The sequence below is a fragment of the Rousettus aegyptiacus genome, unplaced genomic scaffold (genome assembly GCF_014176215.1).
Source record: "Rousettus aegyptiacus isolate mRouAeg1 unplaced genomic scaffold, mRouAeg1.p scaffold_m13_p_8, whole genome shotgun sequence".
Classification (NCBI taxonomy): Eukaryota; Metazoa; Chordata; class Mammalia; order Chiroptera; family Pteropodidae; genus Rousettus; species Rousettus aegyptiacus.
Window position 1 is genome coordinate 71,654,134 of NW_023416311.1, and position 18,184 is coordinate 71,672,317.

The following is an 18,184-nucleotide window of genomic DNA, read 5'->3' on the forward strand; positions in this document are numbered from 1 at the left end:
GATGACTATACAAAGGCAACGTCTGAAAACTGCTGTTTGATCTCCCTCTAGTATTGGCCTGCCCTGCACTACCATGACAGGGCCGGAAAGCCAGAGATGCTACCGTGGTGGCACTTCTGTTCACTTAGGAGTGGTGTGACCTTGAGCCAGTCGCCTTATTCTTCTTGCCTCTCTGGGGCCCCATCTCTAAAATGGGGGTGATGCTCCCTTTCCTGGCACCACATCGGGTGGTTATAAACATTTCATAGATAGAAAACCACCTACTAATGTATTATTATTCCCTGGCAATGGTGCTGCCAAAAATTTTTTTAAAAAAAATCCAAAGTCATTGATTCATACAGTAGCCACACCCAAAGTAAGTACGTGTGAAATTTTCCGAGAAAATGTTCAAATGAACTGAATTAGAACAGATCAGATTAATAGCCTATAGTTTGAAAATAAGGGTTATTGAAATGTCTATAAGGCATTTCATTACCGAAATCTCTTATTCTTGAATTCTTTTCGAATAAAATAACACGTCTTAATTCTGCTCACTTTTTCTTTTTCTGTTTTTTTCTTTTTTTTTTTTGGTTTTTTGTTTTTTTGTTTTTTGGTTTTAGCTGAAAGAAAAAATCAGTGCTTTAAAGTTAAACAAAGAAGCAGGTCTGCAACTCCAGTCCCCACCCTTGCAGCCTTTTGTTCTGGGGACAAGCGGTCGTTTCCAAAGGCAGAGGAAGATGACTGACAAGCTTTTTTTTTTTTTTTTTTTTCTCATCTAAAATAAGGTATTTCATTTGTCTTTTATTGGGTGGGGGGGTGGGAGCGGGGAACGAGGGCTGCGTGAACGCCCTTTGTCCGCCTCCGGCTGCCGTAGAGACCGCAGTGCGGACTGCACCACGCCCACCCGCCGGTGTCTCCGGGCAGAAACGCTTCAGCACCACCCAAGAGAATACAGCGTGGGCTGGGGCTGCGGAGGGGCCTGGCGACCTCGGTCAGGCGCGAGGAGAGGTCTGGGACGCCGGGGAAAAGGGGAAAGGCAGAGACCACAGCTGCCCACCCCGTGACTTCGACCGCAACAAAGCTAGGCTGAGGAAGAGGTGGGGGCACGCAGTAACCCCAAGCCCGAGGTCCACTGGGGCTGAGCCCTGTGGGGGTGCCGCAGTGCAGGGGCAGGTGGAAGCACTGCGGCAGCCCCAGTGGGACTGGGGCGCGGGTCGGTCCGCGTGCCCGAGGCGGCGCCCGCGGGACCCTCGGGCCCCGCCCAGGGCTCCCTGCGAACCGCTATTCTGCCTCTGCAGAGCGCGCTCCTAAAGCGCGCACCGGGAGAGGCGCTGGCCCTGCCCGCCGACCCCTCCCTCCCCTCAGTCCTCCCCCCCCCCCCTCCAGCCATCACTCCCGCTCCTGAGACCGAGACTTTTAAAAGAAGCCCCACCCCGCAACTCGGGGTCCCATTGTCCTTCCTCAAACCGCAACCAAGGTCCTAGGGGCGATAGCAAGGCTGGTGCGTCCGGGAACGAAGTGCGGGCGGTTCTCCATCTCTGCGCGGGGGAGGAGGGGGAGGCGGGCGTGGCCCTAGGACTAGCCGAGTCATTCCAGGGAAAGAAAAGATCGGAAGGTTTTAAGCCAGAAAAGGCATTTCTCGGGGGGCTGAGGTGCTGTGGTGAGAGTGATTCCCACGCGGGCCCTGGCACATGGTGCTTCAGCCTCGGATCTACCGGCGAGATGGCGGGGAGGGGGGAGTCTACCAGCATTTTGTGGAGATGAGAAGAGGGCTGAAAGGAGTGGTAGTATCAGGACACCCTCCCCCCCCCCCCACGCGCGCCTGACTTTTGCTCCCTGCAGTTGCGGCTTTATTGTGGCCTCTGCTCCTCTGACACCTGCATTTCATTTAGCGGGAGAGGCGGTGGCCAGCTCGGATCTGCAGACCCAGCCTGATGACAGATCCCTCAAGGTTAGGAGAGACTCGCCCACTGGGTCTCAAATTAGATTCGCATTACTCTGAAATTAGCTTAGAAAAGAGTCCGGACTGGATGCGGGAGGTGGTGGGGAGAGGTGGGTGCGGGACGCGCCCGAAGAAGAGGGTGGCGGTCGCGCCCTGGGTGGGGTCGCGTTTGTGCGTCTCCCCTAGCGCGTTCCCTGGGGGCGCAGGGCCTCTTACCGAGCTCGATGTTGCCTATGGCACGTCGCAGGTGCTCCTCGGTCACTATCTCACCGACGACCACCAGCAGATAGAACTTGCTGTCGAGGAAGCGATGTGAGAGGCTGGGCGAGGTGGACGCCGCCGGGTTGGCGATGCTGCCGGACAGCTCAGGCTCCGCGGCTTCCACCACCACGGTCGCCATCCTGCCGGTCCGCTCTGCCTTGGCGAAGTGTCCTGCTCCGGCCGCTCCTCTCCTCTGCGGCAGGAGAAAGGATTATCTCCGAAGGTGCTGTCTCCGCTCCGCCCCCTGCGTCCCCCCTCCTCCTGGCGCTGCTGCGCGCCGCCTCCCCCTCCGCCCTCTCCTAGGGCGCACAGCGGAGAGGAGTGGGGAGTGCGAGCGGGCGGGGAGGCGGCTCCGCTTTTATATGGAGACTAGGCATGGAGCCGGGAGGAGGAGGAAGAGGAGGAGGAAAAGGACCACCCGGCACATCCTCACGCGGTGGCTGCCTCCACTCTTCCAGCCGTTGGCCCAGGGCTGATGTCATCTGCAGCAAATCATCTCGCTCGCGGCCCGGAAGCTGGAGGGACGAGGTGTGCGGACAATGGTCAGGGCAGGGCTGCGAGTCAAGGGGTTGGGGAACCCTAAGGGCCCGGCTAAAGCTGTGGGAGGGGAAAACACTCCAACCTACATCCCCCACACACTCACTGCCGCCTCCAAACCCTCACCTTGTTCGTATAGGAGAACAGGATAGTTTCCATTTTCAGTGTGGGGGTATTTACTTGTTCGAGGTGCACAAGTCAGGCCTCTGCCTTGTGTCCTGTCTTCGATGAAGCCAGGGTTTCAGGAGCTATGGTAGCAAAGCAGTCCTGGTGCCCACAGTACCCTCCTGGGAAATTGTAACCTGTCTTTCCTTTGGCCTTGCGGATTTAGGAAGACACACAGTATTTACCGATATTTACCAGCTTCGCTTAAAGAATACATCAGAAATGCAAAACCTAAACCTTTAATGCTCAGGTTTTGGACCCTACTCTGCAAGTCCCAATGAAGAAAATGTACTGGCTTTGTGGTGCTCATAGGAAATGAGAGAAATACAGATATGTTAGCCTACATAAAATTTTCTTAATATGCTGAACAGATAGTATCAGGCATAACAAAGAGTAAAGAGAAGATACTATCTTTACCCAGCAAGATTACAGTGACTGAAATTTACTTTTCAGTTCCTTGGGGAACACACAAGCAAAATTATTTCATGTGACAACAATGTCTTTTAAAATATATAAAGTATTGGGAATTTTTATTGCCTTTGTCTATGCTTAGAAGAACTCATAAAAATGTTGTTTAAAGGCAGCACATCTATAACCATTTCTCACAAACATACTGAATATAGCTTCTGTCCCAGGAAAGGGGTTGTGGTGATAAGAAAGGAACAAAATGTGCAAACCTGGTACCATCATAAAAGACTGCAGGATTAGAGGCTTAGGAAAGAGGAATGGATGGAAATTAGAGTGGTCAATATAGTTTGAATACTAGAATATATATTAGTAAAAAAAAAAATCACATAGATATACTAAAATTTCCAAAATAACCTATTATCTTAGCTGTTAACTGCCATAATTTATTGGTGATATAGTTTTTACTCTTAGCTCTTTACCAAGACCCTGGCATGGGCAGCATAGTGGGCAGCCAACCAGAGGCTGTGGCCCCATCCTATAAGCCAGTTTGATCAATGGGAAATAAAGATATTGTCTGGCCCGCAGCACTTTGGGGTCTGTGATAAGCTCACTGGTGAGCTGCATTCACCAGTGAACAGTGACAGAATTTTTAAGTGAGGTGGTTACAGAGTATATTTTGGTCAAGAGATGGCATTCAGTTGCTGCTAGAGAAGTGAGGCCAGCACCAAAGCCCATTTTTAGGGGAGAAGTTGGTGAAGAGCACTATCATTTTTCAAAGGTCAGCCATTGGAGCCCAGTGTCATTTAATCATTCTCTTCCATTTCTCTGAACTGCCATTTTATTTATGTAATAGTTTTCTTTAGCTGTATTTCTTTTACTTAATTTTATTTTTAAGTGACATTTTCATTATTATATAAATGGAAACACTAATATCACTTATAAATATAAGGTATCTCTGAGAATAAACAATGAAAATAAGATAATATGATTAAATTTCTGCTCTATACTGTTTAATAGACTCTGACCCTGAAGTGTACTCTAGATTAAAAATGGAGATTAGCAAGTGTTAGGTGTTAAAGACATACTAACACCTAACTGAGTTGTTCTCCATGTCATAACAGAAGATTGGATGAAAATAACAGAAGGAGAACTTTCTTACTGTGTGACTCAGTGCAATTGAAAGAATTCCATGACCATGAACCACCTAAGTCATCAAGCACTCTGACAAACAGATATTGGAGAACACAGACTGGCGATACTGATTGGTGTCGTATAGCTTTCTAACTTTGGGTAAGTGACTTACTCATTTTGATCTTCAATCTCTTAATCTATATACTGGGAAGAATAATATATCTTTATAACTGTGTGAATAACTATGTAAGAAAGAAGTAAATGATATAACGTGTTAGTACTTAATACAGGGATTGGAATATAGTAAGTAAAGCAGATCAATAAAAAGATCTGTTTGTCTCAGTTTCTTGAACAATGGATTAAAAGCATCCCTTACAAAATGTTCAGATGACATCAAGTTGAGCTCAACTACCAACACCTCTGAAACAAGAGTAGACTATTAAGTGATACTACAGACTAGAAAAGTAGGCCCCATCTCAAGAATAAAGATACAGTTCTAAGGATCAGGAAAGGGAATCATATAAGAGTGTCTGTGTTACCTGTTGCCACTTGACATTACCTGGATGTCCCAAAGGCACCTCAAAATCAACATGCTCCAAAACAAATCATCTGCCCACCAAACCTGATCCTCTCACTTTTCTTGTTTCAGTGAACAGTATCACCATCTATTCTATGATGCAAGCCAAAAATGTCTCAAGCATCTTAGACTCCTCCCTGACCTTTAACTCGATGTGCAATTCAGCATGAAGTCTGATCAATTTACCTCCTAAGTGTCTCTTCAATCTATTCACTTCTCTCTACTATCACCACCCTAGTCCAAGCTACCATCATCATGAGCAGTAGTAGTATAAAGGTTAAAAATTGGGTTCTGAAATCAGACTGCCTGGTTTTGATTTCCAGCACCATCGTTTATTAGCTGTGTGCCTTAGGCAAGAAGCTTAATTCCTCTGTGCCTTGGTTTCCTCATTTGTATAGTGGAGATGAATACCCACCTCACCTACAGAGCGACCGTTTAAGTATGTAAAGTGCTTAGAACAGTGCCTTCCTTGTGTGTAATAAGCTGTCAATAGTTGGTGTTTTTTTTGTTATTATTTTAATATTTTACTGTGGAGAATTTCAAATATATATAAAATTAAATAGTATAGGAAACCTCTATGTACCCATTATCCCCAAACGATTTTTATTTTGCTTTTTTAAAGTTTGCTTATTTAAAGCAAAATCTAAGTAAGGTCCATTTATTTCAGTTGTTTGATATGTCTTAAATTTTTTTAATCCATGGCTTTCCATTCTTTTTTTTCTTTTTTTTTTTTTTTGCTTGTAACTTTTTATTGAATAGTAGAAACATTTGTTCTGCAGAGTTTCACAAAGTCTGAATTTTGCTGATTGCATCCCTGTTATGTTATTTAACATTCTTTCAGCTCCTGAATTTTCTGTATAATAATAGTTAAATCTACAGCTTTGACCAGATGCAGGTTTGATTTTGTGTGTGCGTGAGTATACTTCTTAGGCGATATTGTGTTCTTCCATCAGGAGGCATATAAAGATGGGTCAACCTTGTTCTGAGATCTTAGCAGCCATTGGTGATCATTACCTAGATTTATAATTTCATTATGGGTTGGAAAATGATAATTTTCTAATTTTGTTCTTTCTTTATCTGAAACCTGAATACTTCTGTTGGAGAAATATCACCTGTCACTTAGTTAGCCTGAGGTATAGTTTTGTAGAAAAAAGGATAAGTACATGATTCTTTTTATTATTTATTAATTTTTAAAATAATGAATTCATTCTATAACATCTTCCAAAAGTAATGGAAGATGTATCATTAAGTATATAACTTAAAGTCATTATTCCTGTTAATATTTTAACTTTACCATCTTTGACCAGTGGTATAAGATGTTCCCAGCTCACTTTGTACATATCTGACCTCAGAATGTGGAATTAGCCATTTCTGTAAGCTGGTTCCTTAAGTGGGAAATGATACTTAGAGACCATAATCTGGATACCAGGAGCGACTTTCTTGGCCATTGTTTCTAGGTATCTTCAATGGACAGGAATAGAAAATAATTTTTTTTCAAGGTGAAATACATTATGAGTTCATATTGTACTGCAAACTCAGGATTAGGGCTACAGGGATTTTGCTTAACCTTCAATCTTATATCAGTATTTCCTTTTTCTTATGCCAAGAATTCCAGTTCTCAAAAACACCAAGATAGAATTAGATAGAATAGATAGAGAGAATTAAAGTAGCTAATTTCTCATTTTCTTTATCCCAGGGGCCCCAACCGTGGGCCATGGAAGCAGGCCACACAGCAGAAGGTGAGCAGTATGAGCGAGGGAAGCTTCACCTGGGAAGCTTCACCCAGTGCTAGCATCACCACCTCAGCTCCATCTCAGATGATCAGGCATTAGATAGATTCTCATAGGAGCATGGATCCCTGGTGCTGAAAAGGTTGGGGACTGTTGCTTTATCCAACGATACATACAAATTATGCTCACAGTATTCTCATGTAAAAATACAACACTTTTGCCAACAATGTGATTGCTAAAAAGCAGTTTAAATTTTTTTTCCAATTGCTTTAGTTCTTAGAATGTATCATATTAGAGAACCATATTCCCCGGTTGCCGAAGACACCAAGATGATCACTTTTTTGTTTTATCCCACAATATAAAACTCTCAGAATAACAGTCAAAATGTTAGTGATATCAGTAGGATTACTGAAAGCAGTTTAAGATTTTTTTTTGCAGTTTTTTTGTCATAGATATATCCCAAAGAGATGAAATTTTAAAGTTGAGTTAATTCTTTTTTATATGATTATACCACAAACTCAATACGTAATTAGATTTATCTGTTTTGTTTCATTTTCAGTTTTTATGAATTGATTTTTTTATACTTAATTTTGCTTAATAACTGTGTACAATGTTTGGTTCTAAAGTCAAATCTATGAAACAATTGTATTTAGAGAACCTCAGTTTCTATCCCTTTCTACTCCACCCTGTTTTCTCTCTGTCCCTATAAATAACTCTTTTATCCTTGACTTAGCCTTCCATTTTTTAAATGTTTATCTTTTAGATAAACAACAGCATAAATACACATTTTTTCACTTAACAATATATCCTGGAGATAATCTCATAATTAAATGAAGTTAATATTTCTCATTCCTTTTTATAGCTGCACGTTAACCCATTGTCTTTATTTACTATAATTTATTTAATCAGTCCACTGTAGACTGGTATTGCTGAGTTATTTTCAGTTCAATTTATGTTATAAACAGTAGTTATAACTATTGTTTTTTTCCTGTGCAGCAACAATAGTCATCAGACTGGCATCAGCAATATCCCCTGGGACCCACATTTAATCCATTCTTCATACCACACGGAGGTGATCTTTTCTGGTCTGGTTACATCACCCCACTCTTACTTGACCCCTTCAGAGGTTTTCCACTGTTTTTAAGGTAAAGATCAAACACCTTAGCGTGGCCTACAACGTTGCACAAAATATAATCCCTGTTTATCTCCCCAGCTTTATCTAGTCCCCCACTCATCCTGACTTTTCAGCATCAGCCTTGCAGATAGCATCTCAGTTACTTCCTTAAGGGAAGCCCTTACCTTCCATACCAGTCGGTTAACCTTTTCATATATACTTTTAGCTCTAAGCCCCAATTCTTATTTATTGCACTTGTCATCATTGCAATTTTATATTTTTATATATAATTATTAAAATGTGTCTGTCTTCACAACTAGACTCTCTTCTCTATTGAGACTGGAACCATGTCTATCCACCTACATCACACATACCCATCAACTCACCTGTGGATTCTTAGTGCCCAGCATAGAGCATGTGCTCAATAAAAGTATCTTAGTGACTACATGAATGGCTTCTATAAGCCATGTTACTGTGCTTGGTGTTTTAAGTACATTGTTTAAGCGAATTCCCACAAACTTCCTAAAAAAAAGGTGTTGTTATCATTTCGATGGCTTTAAGGTCTCTGCATTTCTTTTTTTAAATTTTTATTAAGTTTATTGGGGTAACATTGGTTAATACAATTATTTAATTTTCAAATTTACATTCTAATTTAACATCTGTGTATTCTATTGTGTGCTTACCACCCTAAGTCCAATTTCCTTCAGCTCCAATATATTTGATCTCCTTTACTCCGTCTATCTCCCCCCTCCTCCCCCACCCTCTATTCTCTGGTAACCACTAGTCCATTGTCCATTGTCCATGTCCATGAGTCTCTCTTTGTTTGTCCTGTTCATTTGTTGCTTTTAGGTTTATATCTTACATATATGTGATATTGTATGATTTTCAACTTCTGTCTGGCTTATTTCGCTTAGCGTGATTATCTTGAGGTCCATCCATGTTGTGGCAAATGACAGTATTTCCTCTCTTCTTATGGCTGAGTAATATTCCATTGTATATATGTACCACAGCTTCTTTAGCCAATCATCTGTCATAGGACACTTCAGTTGCTTCCATGTCCTGGCCACTATGAATAATGCTGCTATGAACTTCGGTGTGCAAATATCTTTTTGGATATGGGTTTTCAAGTCTTTGGGGTAAATACCCAGTAGAGGGATTGCTGGATCAGGTCTCTACATTTCTGATCTTGGTAATTTGTATTTTCTGTCTTGCTGCTGCTGTTGTTGTTTCAGCCTTGCTAGAGTTTTATCAATTTTGATCATATTTACCAAAAATGACATTTGGCATTACTGTTCATTTTCTATTATGTGTGTATATGTATTTTTTTAATTGATTCTGTTCTTATGTATAATATTTCACTCCTGATTTCTTTGGGTTTTATTTTACTTCCTATTTTAGCTCTTTTCGAGGCTCAGGTAATTGATTTTCAGTTTTTCCTCTTTTCTGATATACATTTAAAGCTATACATTTCTCTCAAAGTCCTGCCTTAGCTGCACCATACACATCTCGATATGTTATATTTCATTGTGAGTTCTTCTTCTGCCATGAGTTATTATTGCTCTTTGACAGATGGAAAACTGACATGCAGAAAAGTTAAGACAGTTTGTTCCAAATCATCGAAAACCTGTGAAAACTCAGGTATGTCAGACTTCAAAGGCTATAACCTTGCCTATATAATACTCTTTTTCCTTGCCATGAGAATTAAAGCAAATTAAAGGAAACAAAGCACAACAAATGTGTTGATTAAGAAGAATAACAGAGATGGACCTAAAAGTCCAAGTCAGTTTCCACATCAAATGAGTCTCTAATATTGCATTATTATTTTAAATTAAAGTAATTCTAGAATCTAATTTAGGGTAATATGTCATTTAAGGGTTAAGAAGTAGTCTTTTTTTTTTTTTTAACTCAGCATTGGTCCTCTTCCCCCAAATTTTAAGTTAGCTCTAGAAAAATGAACAGAGTCTGAATAAAGGGAAAAAAAGGAAAATTAGGGAAAAGATAGGTGCAGAATATTAGAGAAGACATTAGATGCATATGTGCTATGTCATGGTGGGTGTAATTATTCTCTATGCCCATAAAATAAGTGGGTCTCACTCTCAGTAGTGGCAATTTAGGTTAGTTACAGAGGGAAGTTTCTGAAAATTCAGTGGTATCCTTTCTGGCCAGAGTAAAATTTCATACTTATTTCTGTGTAACCATTCATGACTCAGAAACTCCCTCTTCTTTTCTTTTGGTAGAACAGTGGGAAAAATATTCCACTATGAGGTCAATTAACTGAGATCAAATTTCTTCTCCTAGTTATGTGAACTGGGTTCTTTACATCACTACCTTTCAACAGCAAACAAGCAAATGAAACAAAACAAAATGTGTAGAACACAAAATCAAAGTTTCCCATTCCCCACCCTTAATTCCATTCTCCTTTCTAGAGGTAAATTCTATTATTAAGCTATCTGCATACATGTGTATATATACTGTGTATATACATACATACCCCCATGTATATATTCATACATATAGCTTTTCCCCTGTACGCAGAATAATATTTTACATACTGTACTTTATTGTAATTTTTTCTTTAGATATCTTTTGACAAAAAAAATATATAGAAATCTATCTTGTATTTTAAACTGCTGCACAGTAGCTGACAGAATGAATTTACCATAATTCAAGTACTTATTCCTACTGGTCATCTTTTAAGAGGCCTTATTTTTTTTTTCTATTATAAATAATGTTGCAATGACCATTAATGCTTGTAAGTGCTTCCATTTGCATATATGTTTCTCTGACCACAGATGCTTAGAAGTTGAATAGGTGGATTCAAGGTGATACATAATTTTAGCAGTCAATGACTCCTGCCAAATTGTCCTATAAAGAGAATTTAACAGTTTAAACTCCTACCACATTATTGCCTATTTCCCTACACCATAGTATAAATCTTTGTAATTTTTGCTCATCGACTGGAGAAAAATATTTATTATTTGAATTTGAACATTTTATTTTTTAACTAACTGTATTTGTCCTTAAAATATACCCCTTTCTCTATTGGACTATTGGCTTTATGTTTGTCAGTTTCTAGGAGTTATTATTTTTCTTTTGTTTGTTTTTTAGGAACCCTGTCTACAAATTTATGGCAAACATGTGTTTTCATTTCTTTTGAATATATTCCTAGGAGTGGAATTGCTGGATCATATAATAACTCCATGTTTAACTTTCTGAGAAACTGCTATAGGAGCTATTTATATAATTCGGATAATAAGCCTTCGTCATCAGTATATGGGGCTCCATCTGTTAAGTTTGAGTGTAAATCCGTTTATGATGTCTTTGACCATATAAAATATTAAGTATATTATAAGAAGGTTAAACCGGTCTTCTTCCTTTATAAATTATTAGGGGTCGTCTTGCATAGGAAGGATCTCTTACTTAAAACCTTAAAACTATTCTCCTAATAATTTTACGGTTTTGTTCAATTGAGAGAGTATTTAATTCAGGGGATTAGTGAAGGTTCATAAAGGAAGAAATTGTCCTGGAAGGATTTTTTTTTTCAATAAGCGGAGATGGAGAAAGGACAATCTACATGAAGAGAACAACATAAGCAAAAAACAACCAATAGAATTATACTGCACCAATTCTTGAAAACAGATAGTAGCTTACTCCTCCCTTGTTTTAATCACAGATATAGCTCACTGAACATACTGTTCTTTGCCTTGCTTTTGTCACTTAAGATATCTTCGAAATATTTCTATAATTATAAAGAGCATTCCCTATGCATAGAATCCTATTATGTATGAATATCATAATTTATCACTTCTATTTTTTATCACTCCTCTATTGACAATTACTTATAATCTTTTGATACTATAAACGGTGCTGTAATAAATAAAGTTCTATATGTGTCATTTCCCATAGGTTAGAGACTAACCACAGGATAAATTCCTAACAAAATTGCCAACTCAGAGGGTATGCATGTCTGTAATTTTGGTGGATGTTGAAAATTTACCCCTGTAGGAGTTGTATCAGTAGGTTCTTCTTTTTTTAGGAACCAGTATTACCAGTAATATATGAGTAGGCTGCTGATTTCTCGCAATATAAATGTTTTCAAACTTTTTGATTTTTGAAAATTTAATTTTAGTCACATTTCTCATAAGTGAGGCTGGCATCTTTTCCTATGTTTAAGGTCTATCTACATTTCCTTTTCTATGAAATGTTTATCTTTTTCCCATTTTCCCATTAGATAGTTAGCATTTTCTTATTGATTTGATTGTATTCTTTATACATTAGGGAACTTAGCTTTTTTCTGTAATATGATTTATAAATATTTTTTCTCAGTTTGGCTTTTTTTTTTTTTTAAGTATTACAGATTTTGCCGTGGGAGATATTTTTATGTAGTTAAATTTAACTGTTGTTTCATTTGTGGTTTATGGGTTCTGTGTTATATTTAGAAAGGTCTTTGCCATTCTGAGATTATATAAGAAAAATTCTCCTGAAGTTTTTCTAGTACTTTTAAGACTTTATGTTTAATGTTAAATATGGATCTACTTATTTTTCCAAGCTCCACAACATTTTGCTGATAGACGATTTTGCAGAATTTTTTAATGACTTGGTAACTTACCTTTCTCCCCAGTTGATTTTGAAATATGTCAGAGCAAAAACTTTGATACCATGCTTTTAGTCCCTAACTCACCCTGCCCTTTAATCCACTTCAACCTCAACCCCAAGCTTCACCTAATGTCCAGCAATTAAATAGTTCTAACTTCTGCATTTTTGGACTACTGGGGAGGTAAAGAGTCTTCCTGGGTTGAGGGAAGGCCTACACAGGGAGTGGCTGAAAATGAGCCTGGGACATTCTTGGCCAGTGCCTTTTCATTAAGCTCAGGCTCTTACCAAGTACAAGTGCCAAGTGAGTCATACCAACACATGTAGAGGATGGCATCCTGAGGGGAAGAGAATTATAGTGGAAATAGCCAAGCCTGCTTGCAGACAGAGCTTCTCAGCTTGCACTGCAGATAAGCAGCCGCTGCCACAGCAAATAGCAAAGCAATAATAAGCCCCACTTACGCAAGGTGGGAAGCTGCAGACATAAATGAGGCTGCCTTCCCTGGCCACCAACAGCCCCTAGGGACGATATATTCTAAATAGGCAGGCATGGTGGAGTCCAGCCTGTTCACAGGCAGGGAAGCCACCAGTAGCTCATAGAGGTGCCCTGGGGCGGGGGAAGGGGTGATGTCTCAGGACTCTGGGAGAGACATCTGGAGGGCACCAGACCGAGACAGAAATGGCTCACGTGTCCTCTGCCATGTACTAGCACCAACAGCTGAGCACCTGCAATCTGCCACACTGTTCTAGGGCCCAGGAGGTCACTGAGAATTAGCTCCAGGCTCAGGTTAGTTAGGAAAGTAACATATGCAAATACTAATATGGCGTAAGGCAGCAGGAAGGAATGCCCTAGAGGATCCGGGTTGCTTTAAGGAGTGTGAAGGGAGAAGCAGAGAGGACCAGGAACACTCAGAAGGAGGAAGTAGCATGGAAGCCTCCAGCAGCCTCTGAGTGTGCTCAGCTTTGGGAGAGGGGAGGACCTGAAGGCCGCTTTATGAAGCCATTAGGAAGAAAGCAGATTGGAGTAGTGTGGTAGGTGCAATAATGCCCCCCCCCCCCGTCCCTGCCAAAAAAGGAAAAACATTCATGGCCTAATCACTGGAATCTGAATATGCTACTTTACCTGGCACAAGGGAGTTTGCAGATGTGATTAAGTTAAGGGTTTTGAGATGGGGAAATTATCCTGCATTATCTGGGTGGGCCTAATATAATCATAAGGGCCCTTATAAGAGAGAGACAGGAGTGTCTGAGAGGAGATGTGATGATGAAGAGAATTGTAATGAGATGAGAGGGAGAGAGATTAAAATTTGAAGGTACACTGTTGGCTTGAAGAGGAAGGGGCCACAAGCCAAGGAATGTGGGTTGCCTGTAGAAGCTGGAAAAGATAAGGAAGCAAATGCTCCCCGACAGCCTCCGGAAAGAATGAAACTACTGACATCTTAATTTTAGGACTCTTGACCTCTAGCACTGTAAAATAATAAATTTGTGTTGCTTTAAGCCAATAAATTTGTGGTAATTTGTTCACACAGGCGGGTAAGACACTTTGGAAAACATAATTCTTTGGGTGATTCCTTCTGGGGAGTTGTCACATAGCCTGGCGTTCTAAATGGCTATGTCCCAGTCCCACCCCACATTTTGTGCTGGGTTATAGGAAGAATCGGGCCGGGAACAAAGGATTGGCAAGGCTTGTGAAGCTGCCTGACACGACATTGCTCTTCTTTGTGCTTCTTATAGAGTACAGTCAGGGTACGTGGTATGCACACTCTAATCGGTTGGAGATGGGCAAGGATGTCAAAAAAAAAAAAAAAAAACACTGGGATTTGAAATAGCGATACAAGTAAAGTTGCCCTTTAGAAAATTGTGGGCAATTTCTCTCGAATCCCATGGTCAGCAAGTATCTGATTTCCCATTAGATGATACTTCAAGTTTTGCCATTTCTTAAAGTAGCTTCATCCTGTTTAGAATTCTATAGTTGCATATAGTTTAGTTAGTTCAGAGATGGATTATTTCTCTGTGTGTATATGTGTTTGTTCCTATCACTCTTTTTAAAACCAAATGAAAGGAAAGTTTTCGAAGTTGTATCAGTACACAAAGACATAATCATTTATTTGGTCCTTGTGTATTCATTCAGTCAATACATCCTTAATAAGCGTCTACTATGTACCAGATACTGTTGTATTTCCTACAATGATGCTACAATAATGAGAAAAACAAGCATGGTCCCTACTTTCATAGAGCTTACTTTTAAGAGGCAAGAAGCACAGATATGGAGAACCAAGGAAAGTGGAAAATGGCATTTTCAGTGTTCTTTAGAGAAGAATAAAAGAAGATTCACCAGACAAAATATAGATGAAAGAATTGTTACAAAGAATTCCAGATTCCACATGGAATGAGATGGCATCTTGAATGCCCTTGAACTCCTCTTCTGCCATCCATACCAGGGAGTGAGAGGCTGGCCACTAGTGGACATGACATGAGAAAGATTGAACTGGCAATAGTGTGGATAATCTGCCAGAAGTACAGGAGTGTGGGATGGTGACCAGACTCTGAACTGTCCTTGTAAAGCGGGGCATTTGTGTTGCCTTCACAGTTTGTAGCAGGCTTCAGAAACATTGTCTCTTTGAATTCTCATGCTTTCATTTTCCAGAATACCAAACCAGCAGCGGAAGGTTATATGACTGTCACTAACATATTAGCACAACTTTAAGGAAACATGACTAAATTGTTCTTTCTCAGCCTTTTAAACCATATGCCCTTCTGTGGTAGATAACAAATCGATTACCTTTTAAACATTTGTAACTTCAAAATATGTTAATAATCAGGCTTAAAAACAAAACAAACCAAAGCACAGGGTAATGCTAAAAGAAGGTTGGGATTTGATCTGGGAAAGCACTTTAATTTAATCACGACAGCTGCATGAAGCAGCGGCGCACAGCCCGAAGTGTGGGAGAGGCTGCTGCTGGGTCGTTTTAACATAAAGGCCACTGGACTAGTCTTTGACCCACACGTGCTCTCCCTGAGATTTTGATCCACCACTCCCCTTAGTGCCACCAGTGAGATGATCCCAGGAAGCTAGGCCAATATTTGTGTATGTGACTTCTCATCTTACAAAATAAGTATTAAATATTCAGTCAATATATTTGATTGAAAAAGGTCATCCTACCTAAATGTAAATGATAGGAGAATGAGCTTGAGGACAGCAGGAGGAACCACCTTTCAGATATTAATCTTGCATCCCTGTCTTTCTCTGTGCTACTCTATATACTCAGATTCCCAAGGAAAATGTCTTTTTATACACACTGAGTAAATTAAAAAAAAAAAAAAAATCTCAGAATTGGGGTTTTGGTTTCCTATTTCGGCTCATTTCCCTGATCTTACCTCCTTACACTAACTGTGAAATATTTGTGACTCTAGAAAACATACTTCAGAGATTTGGCTACTACAGTTAAATCTCAGTCTTTAACAGAAGTCAGCATTTTCTGCCCTTTTACCTAAATCTGGCTCTTCCCAGTGACACTAGTCATCTGTAGGGTCCCACTCTCCCTGAATCAGGCTATGGAATGGGCAGAGCTGCCAGCCACTTCCACGGGGAGGCTTGTCAGGTGGCAGCTGCCCCAGGAAGCCTGGACTGCCAGCCTCAGTCCTAGCTGTGCATTTCTCTTGGGCACTGGTCATACCCCATCCTTTCTCCTCAGGAGTGTCCCGGGGGAGTCCCTGATGTCCTTCTGTACCTCTTCCCAGCCTTGAGTCCTGAGCACATTTTCTGGAATGACCTCTTTTCTCAATATTCCCCTGTGATTAGCTGTGATTCCCCTGAGGTTAGCTGGTACCCCCTCCCCTCCAAATCTCCCTTTGGCCCTAACGTACAGGGAATTTTAAGCCAACTGACCATGCTGTTGCTTGAACAGCACTGGTGATTCCTGATCACCCCTTTTGTGAGGGCCTCTGCTTCTGCTCATTTTTATTCTTATTTTATTTGGCTTCTGATAAAACTTCCCCTGACACCACCACCACCGTTACCCAGTTCTTGCTCTACTTTGGGAGGGAGAATTGAATAATTTTATTTCACATTGTCTTTCAAACACACAACCTGATCACAGAAAAGTTCACATTGGTAGAGTGAATGGCAGGGTAAATGTTACAAGAAGTGTCTCTTTCTTCCCAGGGTAGAAAATGTAGTCCTTGGAAGGGAGCAATCTCCTGCAGCACTGAGGTTGCAAACAGAGACTCGAGTTCATTTCTGGTTCTTGGACTCAACAACTGAAATGGCTATGAGTAAACTGCTAAACTTCTCTGTGCCTTAATTTTCTTATCTCTAAAATGGGGTGCTAATAGTACTTGTTCCAATGAGTATTGAGTGACATTAAAAAAAAAGAAACAACTAAAGATCTTAGCACAGTGTCAGGCACATAGTAGATGCTCTATAGATGTCAACTACAGTTGCAAGAGATGCTGAGAGCATCTCTCCTATTACCAGCTCAGCATCTTTTGTAGGCCTTGGACAGTAGGGCTGATTTCTCGTAACTTTGTTTTTCACTGGACTGGATATGACTATGTCCCTACTGCGCCTTGATAATGGGTCATCATAGAAGTGTGAGTGTACCTTTGAAGTTTCTCTGTCATCCAGCCCATACTTGGAAGTTATTTCTAGATTGCATATCACAGCCAGCTGTAGAAAGAGTAAGCAGAGTACACATTTCCAAGTTCCTGTGTTGGTCACAGTTCAGTAGAGCCTGACTTATTTGATAAATTTCAAACCACCTTCAATTTCTCATGGGTTCTGTATTTGGATCTTTCATTAAACTCAGCACACTGTGGTCATCACTGATTTTCTCTCCAAAATAACCCTGACTTATCTGTGGTCCATTTTCCTACATCCCTATTTTTGACCTTCAGTGTTGTTTTTTACTTTCTTGGCATGCTGTTAAATAGTACAGGAATTCAGCCCAAAACATTTACTATTTTTCAGAGACAATTTTCACCCCAAAGAAAAGCAAAAAGCATCTTTTGCCTCTAGGATTTATTTATACTCTAAATAGAACTTCATTTTTAGAAAATGTCTTCTGATTGTGTCTATTTATTCTGTCTAAAATAATCTTACCTATTGCTGATTTTTCTAGGCTCCTGAAAACAATATTAGAAGCTGTTTAGAAGCCTTTCTTCCCTCTTAGTGTATCAATTCCGGAGTCTGGGATTAGGGGCAGGGGTCTAGGAACTCTATCTGGCTGATTCAATTTGTATCTCTGGTGCTTGAGTATAGTCTGGCCCAGAGGAGGCTCTCAGATTGTTTGCTGAATGAACATATGAAATGTTAAAGACTGATCCTTCTATTTTAAAAAATCCTGTGCTTGAATATTTGCATTATTTAGTCTTCTGACAATCCTGTGAACTAGGAATGGAAAGGAGGCTTTTTTTTTTTTTTTTTTTTTTTTTTTAGATGAAGTGACTGTCCCAAGGTCCAAGTGTGGACAGCAATAGTCAATGCTTCTATTGAGAGCTCCATGCTTGTCCAATTTGTTGAATTCCAGATGTATATTCACTGGAGAAATTATTCACTGCAGAAATATTAGAAGCTATAAATATACAGACTCTAATCAAGTCCAGAGGAATAAAAAAATCTAACAGTGAGTAAGTAAAGCCCCTACTGGAAAGCCAATTCGTTCATTAGGAAAAATTTATAAGATGCAAGAAAAGATGATTAAATCTGAGCTAAGAATACATCTGACATTTTTATGGAAATAGTCTGT

General features: G+C 40.3%; 1 protein-coding gene and 1 long non-coding RNA gene across 4 annotated transcripts in view; one reads left to right on the forward strand and one right to left on the reverse strand.

The window, feature by feature from the left end:
• MAP1B (microtubule associated protein 1B) overlaps positions 1-2,709 on the reverse strand; it is an 89,293-nt gene extending 86,584 nt beyond the window's left edge. Inside the window, exon 1 of the mRNA XM_016122184.2 lies at positions 2,138-2,709. Within this exon, the coding sequence (XP_015977670.1) occupies positions 2,138-2,321 (184 nt within the window). The 5' untranslated portion in view covers positions 2,322-2,709. The remainder of the gene's footprint in view (positions 1-2,137) is intronic.
• LOC118606475 lies at positions 861-5,692 on the forward strand. Of its 3 annotated transcripts, none has more exons than XR_004952437.1 (4): positions 861-1,076; positions 1,822-1,930; positions 2,641-2,710; positions 4,414-5,692. It is a non-coding gene; the product is annotated as an uncharacterized LOC118606475 (long non-coding RNA). The 3 variants fall into 3 exon arrangements; XR_004952436.1 differs by having other exon boundaries at positions 1,872-1,930; XR_004952435.1 differs by lacking the exon at positions 861-1,076 and having other exon boundaries at positions 1,617-1,930.
• The last annotated feature ends 12,492 nt before the right edge of the window (positions 5,693-18,184 follow it).